At 62.3% G+C, this 7,829-nt stretch overlaps 1 protein-coding gene across 1 annotated transcript in view; it reads left to right on the top strand.

Annotated features, from left to right (window-relative positions):
* Positions 1 to 7,829, top strand: part of SBF1 (SET binding factor 1) — a 40,546-nt gene that overhangs the window by 5,921 nt on the left and 26,796 nt on the right. The window contains exons 3-7 of the mRNA XM_027906399.1: positions 816 to 901; positions 4,177 to 4,314; positions 4,569 to 4,706; positions 5,749 to 5,859; positions 7,601 to 7,624. Coding sequence (XP_027762200.1) covers positions 816 to 901; positions 4,177 to 4,314; positions 4,569 to 4,706; positions 5,749 to 5,859; positions 7,601 to 7,624 — 497 coding nt within the window. The remainder of the gene's footprint in view (positions 1 to 815; positions 902 to 4,176; positions 4,315 to 4,568; positions 4,707 to 5,748; positions 5,860 to 7,600; positions 7,625 to 7,829) is intronic.

Raw genomic sequence — 7,829 nt, 5'->3', positions numbered from 1 at the left:
GCCCTGGGTGGTCCCCTGGGTGATGCAGTGGATGTGATAATCCCTCAGCAGCTCTGGAAGGGGCTGGAATAGCCACCCTTTTGCCGTCACAGGGCTGCCTGCGTTCGTGGCTGTGCCACAATCCTCGGGATTTCTGATCCCCAGCTTGATCCATGAGCAGCTTCATCGCTGCAAGGACATGTCTGGTGTGGAAGTGCTTCCCCTCTGGCTGGCAGCTCCTGGAGGCAGCTCAGCCATCACCTCAGGCTGTCCCAGGAGCTTCTGTGCCTGCAGCCCTTTCCATGCTGTCCGGGCCGACTCCATGGGGAAACAGCAGGATTTAGTGTGTGGGTTGGTGTGGGCTGGGGGAGGCAGGTGAGGGTGGGAGTTCTCCCAGTGTTCCCAGTGCTCCCAGTGCTGCCTGCCCAGCGTGGCACCACAAAGCTGCAGGGAAGCCAAAGGCAAAGCCGAGGGCAGGATGCCGTTGTTTGGGAAAGGCCGAGTGCCAGGCTGGAGATAAGGAGCAGGGAATTGCCGCTCTGGACCGGGTGTGTGATCCCTGTTGGCACGAGGAGGGAGGAAGCCTGGACTGGAGCGTGACCGGAGGTGCTGCCCCACGGCCATTCCGCTGCGTAGATAACGCCGGGAGCTGTTTGCTCCCGGAGCCTTTGGAATCGCCGCTATTCCCTGCTGGGGTGGGCAGTGCCTGATGCCTGTGGGACAGGCTGGGGTCTCTGCCTGCCCTCTAATCCCAGTGTTGCTTCCAGCCTGGCATTCCCTCGGGGCTGGTGGGGGTTCCTCCTGCCTGCCCTCTAATCCCTCTCTTGTCTCTGCAGGGAGCGGGGATGGACAGGGACAGATCCTCCAGCGCTTCCCGGAGAAGGACTGGGAGGACAACCCCTTCCCGCAGGGCATCGAGCTGGTGAGTCACTGGGGACCCTCAGTGGGTGACACCAGGGTGGGTGACACCGGGACACATCCCACAGGATCTGATGGGGGGATGCTGGAATGTTTCCTGGAGGAGCCGGGGATGCAGCCTCAGGAGTGTGGTCAGGCCTTTCCCGCTGCCTTGCTCCCTCCGAGCAGGGGGAATCCCTGGGAGCTGCTGGGGCCTGGATCCCTCCCAGCACTCCGGACACAGTCACCAGCTGTCATGAGTGCTTTGGGATCAGCTCAGTGCTGGGTCATTCCCACAACATGGCACCACACCCAGCTGGATGTGGTGCTTCATGGGATCCTCCAAACCAGCTCGGCTCATCCAGGAGAGAGGGATTGTTCCCCTGGGTTGCTAAATTGCAATGGAAGCTCTTCCCAAATCCTGCTCCGCTGCCAGCGAAGGGTCAGACCCCAAACTGAGCCCCTCTGGAGGCTGCTCTGCTCCCCTCAGCAGTTTGTGGGGTCATGGAGTCGTTTAGGCTGTCCCCAAGTGCCACATCCACGGGGCTTTGAAATCCCTCCAGGGATGGGGTCTCTCTCTCCCCCTGCCCTGGGCAGCTGTACCAGGGCTGGACAGCTTCCCATCATCACTGGTATCGACAGTGTCCGGCCTCTCTTCCCATCGCGTGTTCCCCAAAACTCCAGCGCCATTCCGGATGTTTCTGGGCCTGTTTTGTGCGAGGCAAAAAAATACACGTTATTTTTCTGGTCTGAGTTTCCTGGTGTCTGCAGGGACTTGGGAACAGTCCCAAACAGGAGGAAAGCTGCTTTTTTCCCCCAGGGGTCAAACCGTCCAGCCAAAAAATCCCTGGAATTTAAACAATTGGAGCCCTGTCCTGTTGGGAGCCAGGGGTGGCTCCAGGGCTTCCCACAAGCTCTCTGAGGTGTCCTGGGGGAACAGCACGCGGGGCTGAGCCGAGGGCAGCTCCCAAAAATCCGAGGGAACCGATCCCGGGGGATTGGGTGGGATGTGACATTGTGGTCGCAGCTGGTTCTTTTTAGCAGCTTTTGGGGGAGAAGAGGCTTTCTGGGGTGTCAGGGAGCTGGAATTTGTAGCTTCTGGCCTTGTGTGGCGTCCAACAGCAATTCCAAACAGAAATATCTCGTGTTAATGGATCCAGTTCCTCTGGGGACACACACACACACACAGGATGTGGACGTGTTCCTGTTGCAGCTCCTCCTTCCCCTGCCCAGAGCTCTCTCCTCCAGAGCCCCTGGAGCTGCCTGGTGTGGGCATTCCCAGGGGAGCAGCGGGAGAACTGAGGGATCCTGGTGGTAGTGGCTGCCACAGCCCCGAGCGAGGTGTGCGATGGGAATGGAGATCCCTGTAAATCCAGGGCCTCTGTGTGCTCCAGGGAGGGTCAGGGCCGTTCCCACTCTCCCTTTGGATCCTTCCCATTGCTCTGGTCCTTCCATGCTGCGATCCCACTGGTCTGTCTGACACGGCACAGGATCTCCGTGTCCTAGCGCGGTTCTGGGATGGTTTTGACACCCAGACCTCCAGAACTGTTCCACCTCCGGCAGCACAGCCAAGCCAGTGTCCCAGACATCCAACTTTCAGTGCCTAAGGGAGCTCTAAGAGCTGGAAGGGAGCTCTTGGACAATGACTTGGAGGGACTGTGCCTGCCCCATCCCTGGAAGTGTTCCAGGCTGGGTGGGATGGGGTTTGGAGCAACCTGGGCTAGTGGAATGGGATGAGCTTTGAGGTGTGGATGTGACTCAGTCTGTTGGACTCGGTGAACTTCCCTTTTAATTGTGTGTCATATTTTTTTGCTGAAGCTGGAAAATACGCCAGGTTTTAGAACATTATTGAGGGGAAGAGGAGACAGGGAAACAGTGGAGTCCCCATCCTTGGAGGGATTTAAAAGCCATGTGGATGTAGTACTTGGCTGTGAGGGAGGGGAGGCCCTGGCACAGGTTGGGCAGAGAAGCTGTGGCTGCCCCTGGATCCCTGGAAGTGTCCAAGGCCAGGCTGGAGCAACCTGGGGAAGTGGGAGGTGTCCCTGCCCAGGGCAGGGTGGGACTGGGTGGTGTTGAAGTTCTCTGGTGCCTTTGTCTCCCCTGCCATCCCCGGGTGTCTGGGGAGATCCAAGCTCCTGCCCCATGGCCCGTGTTCAGCTCCTACCAGGGAGCAGAGGAGGCTCCGTGAGCACAGGGAGTGGTGAACAGCTGGAAAACTCACCAGGTGGAAACTTGGATTCCTGAGGGTTTGGGCAGGGATTCCTCCCTGTGTGTTGGGCCCTGTGGTCGGTCTGGCCCTGGTGCCACCTCGTTCTCATCCTGGGGTTTTGCTCAAGTCCCCTTGTCCTCGGTGTGGCCCCGGAAGGAGCCGAGCTGTCCCGCGCCCAGGGAGGTCCCAGCACTGCCGGGAATTTTCCACAGGGCTGAGGAAATACAGAAAACCCCTTGAGACTTGGAAACCCGGGGGAGTCCTGAGGCTGCTGGCTGGAATTACCCCTGGCCCTGGGAGGGGGTTTGGGAAGTCCCAGTGGCAGGCCCGGCGGGGTTGGGAGGTGCTGGAAGGGCAGTGGTGGCACAGCCACGGGCAGTGTGTGCCCTGGGCAGCGGTGCCACCTCCTGGAACCACCCCGGTGCCCGTGTCCTGCGTGTCCCTGGCAGCACAGGGTCACCTTTCCTCCCTGGGCCTTGTGGTGCCAGCATGTGGTTGCCTGGCACTGTGGTGGGCTGGAGGTGTGCAGAGCCTGGGGGGGCTCAGTGCCCTGGTGGGCTTGGGGGTCTGTGCAGAGCCCAGGGGGCCGTGCAGAGTTTGGGGGGCTCAGTGCCAGGTGCCAACAGCCCCTCGCCCAGCCAAGCCCCTCACAGCCCCTGTGCTGGGGCTCCTGTGGTTGGGGGCAGGGTGCCCATCCTGGCTGGGGTGTCCCATCAATCACCCTTTCTTCCCACTTGCTTTTCTCCAGGCAGCTCCTGCTGTTCCTGTGGAGAGGAGGGGATGGCACTGGCCCAGTTTCCCCCCTGGGAGGGGGTTTGGGAAGTCCCAGAAACCCGTCCAGGGTGTTGGGAGGGTGCCTGAGGTACCGTGGGTGAGGGGAGGGGGGCTCAGAGCCCAGTGCTCTCCCCATTCCCAGATCACGGAGCACCCTTCCCTGCCTGCTTCGTGAGCGATGTGGTGCCACACTGAGCTCCCTGTTCCCAGGATCCGGGGCTGGTGGGGTCGGGGTTTGCTCTCACACCCTCCAGGAACGCGGGGGTCGAGGGGCAGTGGTTGGCAGCCCCTCTGACCCCATCCCTCCTCCCCCGCAGTTCTGCCAGCCCAGCGGTTGGCAGCTCTTCCCAGAGAGGAATCCTCCCACCTTCTTCGTGGCCGTGCTGACCGACATCAACTCGGAGCGGCACTACTGCGCCTGCTTCACCTTCTGGGAGGCCGTGGAGAGCCCTCAGGTGCTGGGGACACTGGGGCGGGGGGCAGCAGTGCTGGGGGGAAGTATCCAGCTGCATTTAGCTCTGGCCAGCGGTTCCTGCCTTCCCTGTGCCAGAGGAATCCATGGCTGGGTGGGAAGGGGGGTCAGTGGCAGAAAAGTAGTGGTTCCTCACTTCCCTGTGCTGGAGGAATCCTGACCCTGGCACTGGGATCTTGGGGGGAGGAGGAGGAGCACCCTGTAACCCCATGCCCTGACTGGTGTGTGTCTCCCCAGCCCCAGAGCCACCCCAGGAATGGTGAGGGCGAGGAGGAGGAGGAGGAGTCGTCGTCGTCTCCCGTTCAACCTGCCCAGCTCTTCGCTCCCAAGAGCCTGGTGCTGGTGTCCCGGCTGGACCACGCCGAGGTGTTCAGGGTGAGTCCGGGATTGGGGCAGCCGGGATCCTGCTCGGGGAGCAATGCTGGGAAAGGCTTCCTGACCCTGGGAGCGAGGGCTCCAGGAGCACCCTGGCACAGCACCCGTGGGAGCGTGGCCCGTTCCCATCCTGCCCTTTGCATCCGGAGCCGGGCCCGGTTGTGCTGACCCCGAACGATGTCAGGACACGGAGCCAGGGCCCCCCGTGCCGGCCTGGACCCGCCTGGTTAATGGGAAACCGGGAGGAACAGCCCGTTCCTGCGGAGCGTTGGTCTCTGCCAGCTGTGTTTGTGGGAAGGTGCTGCATTGTGTGCCTGGGAAGGGGTTGGGAGGGCTTGGGCTGGGAACTGGGCTGTGTCCATGGGGATGGGGCTGGGACAGCTGGGGGGGTTCACCTGGAGAAGAGGAGGCTCCAGGGAGACCTGAGAGCCCCTTGCAGGGCCTAAAGGGGCTCCAGGAGAGCTGGAGAGGGACTGGGGACAAGGGATGGAGGGACAGGACACAGGGAATGGCTTCCCAGTGCCAGAGGGCAGGGTTAGATGGGAGATTGGGAAGGAATTGCTGGCTGGGAGGGTGGGGAGACCCTGGCACAGGTTGGCCAGAGCAGCTGTGGAAGGAACCTACAACAACCACCCAGGGCTTACCAGAGTCAAAGGGTGTTGTCAAGGGCATTGCCCAGATTTTGGGGACCTCGACCAGCCCTTACTGGGAAAGGGTCTCCTTCCCATCCCTTCCTTGGAGTATTTGTGGGACTGGGAGTGCTGGGGGGCTGGAGAGCCCAGCTATTCCCAGTCACTCTGCTCACGGCGCTGTGGGAAGGCCCTGCTGCTCCAAGGGGGTCAGTGTGGGGATGGGGATGTGGTGCTGGCTGGAAGCAAACAGAGCATGTGCCAAATATCCCATCCCTGTGGATGAGGAGGAGGAAGACCTGGAGCACTGCACCTGGGATTGGCAATCCCAGGGCGTGTCTGGCTGGGGACGAGCCCTGGGGGTATCCCCAGCTCCCAGCCCTGCTCATCTGTGCCCTGCTCCCCCCCTCCAGAACAGCCTGGGTTTGATCTACACCATCTACGTGGACGGGCTGAGCGTGTCCTTGGAGACCGTCATTGGGAACCTCCTGACCTGCACCATCCCCATCACGGGGGGAGCACAGGTGGGTGTCCTGCCCTTCCCTCTCCGTGCCCTTCCTTCTCTCTCTCCCTGCCCTCCCCTCTCCCTCTCTGTGCTCTGCCCCCCCAGCAGCTCTGCCAGGGCCAGGCTGGGGGTCCTGCTCAGCTGGGCTCTGGGTTTTGCCGTGCTGGGTGAGCTGAGTGGGCCCCGTGGGCAGGGTCTGGCTCCGTGCCCTGCTGCCTTCCCAAGTGCTCTGGAGCACCAACACCCGGATTCCGTGACGTGGAGCCGCTCAGCTGAGAAGGCCCCGCTGCTCCGCTCCGCTGCTCTCCCCCAACCAGCAGCGTGGTCCTGGCTCCTTGCTCCCTTGGGAAGGAGCACCAGGGGCTTGACCAGCGGCTGACGTGGGTGCTGGTCCATCCATGCAAACAGATTCCATGGTCTGTGGTCACTCCTGGCTCCGATTGCCCACAGAGCTGCTCCAGGGCCGGGTGGTCACGGGCCATCTGTGAGAGCAGGGCCGGGGCAGCTGTGGGGACACTGGCCAGGAAGGGCCAGCGATGCCAGACGGGCAGCCTGGAGCTCTCCTCGGAGCACTGGCCTGGTCCTGTGCCTGGTCCTGTGCCCGTGCCTGGCTGGCATCCCTGCCGACCAGCCTGTGCCCAGAGCCGAGGCCATCACACCTCCTGCTCTCCCCTCGGAGCCGTGTGTCCCTCCAGCAGCCCCCTCCTGCTCCGGGCAGCCCAGCTGGGCTCAGCAGATGGGGCAGAGAGGGGGTTGGCTGAAGCTGCTTTGGGGATGGCACAGAGGGAGAGCCCAGCTGGACCCTCTGGCAAGAGGTTGGGGACAGCAGTGCAGCACCCTGGGGCTTTCCTGCCATGGTGTCACCTCCAGTGTCACCGTGGATGTGCGCTTGTCTCCCCCTTCAGCTGAGCTCCTCTTCCTCCGGCACAAAGTGATGTTAATTATCCCACATCCAGGTGGGGGAGTCTTGGCGAGGCTGGGACAGCACCACAGGGCACTGGGGCAGCACCACGGGGCACTGGGGCAACACCACGGGGCACTGGGGCAGCACCACAGACCTCCAGTGCCTCTGGACAGGGGTTTCCTACCCCCTGTTCTTGTGACCCCGATGAGGGGCTGCTCCCTGCCCTGTGTCCAAACAGGTTTTTGGGCTCCTGGAGCTGCTGTAGGGTTGGGGCTCCCTCTGAGCACCCAGAGCGATGCAGATCCTGGGAGAGCCCGGCACTGCTCCCAGTATCTGCAGGAGAGGGATGGAGCCAGGCCTATCCAGTTCTCCAGAGAGGAGAGCAGGGTGCTGCCCACTGCCAGGGCATGGGGGCTGTGCCAGGCACCCTGGGTTTGCAATCGATTCCCGTGGGATCTGCCCGGATCCGGTTCCTCCCTGGCGGGACTAGGAGGGCCGGCCGGAGCAGGGCGGCTTCTGCAGCCGCTGTGGCTCGCTGGGTTTGGCTCAGATCCATCCCCCCAGCTGGGGCAGGACCTCTCTGTGCTGTGGGAACAGGGAGTGTGTGACGGGGGGACAGTTTGGTGGCACTTCCCTTCCCTTCCCGTGCTTTGTCTGTTCCCCTGCCGTGTCCAAGGCTCTTTCCCAGTGCTGTAGCCATGGCTTTCACTCCATGTCTGTGTTTGTGTATGTGGGCTCCTCTCTGAGCGTTGTCCCTGCTCGTGGCTGGCTCTGCCCGTGTCCGTGTCCCCCTTGTCCCGTTGTCCCACTGTCCGTGTGTCCTAACTGACTGTGCTCTCTGTCTGTCCCACCTCAGCCTGACGCGGACGACGAAGCAGCGGTACGAACTTCTTTTCTTTCCCACATTTCTTTCCCACATTTCTTTCCCACCTTGGGTCTGTCCCCTCGTTAACAGCCTCTCTGTTAATTGCTCTGAGTGTGGCCCACCCAGGCCCGTGTCCTGGTCTCAGGGTGCCCTGGGCTGTCTGTCTGTGTGTCCTGGGACGTGTCCCTGGGCTCCGGGAAGGGGCTGCATTCCAGACTGG

The sequence above is a fragment of the Empidonax traillii genome, unplaced genomic scaffold (genome assembly GCF_003031625.1).
Source record: "Empidonax traillii isolate 1590-97213 ecotype Southwest subspecies unplaced genomic scaffold, ASM303162v1 scaffold1292:size136317, whole genome shotgun sequence".
Taxonomy (NCBI): domain Eukaryota; kingdom Metazoa; phylum Chordata; class Aves; order Passeriformes; family Tyrannidae; genus Empidonax; species Empidonax traillii.
This window is presented reverse-complemented; position numbering and strand designations above follow the sequence as displayed.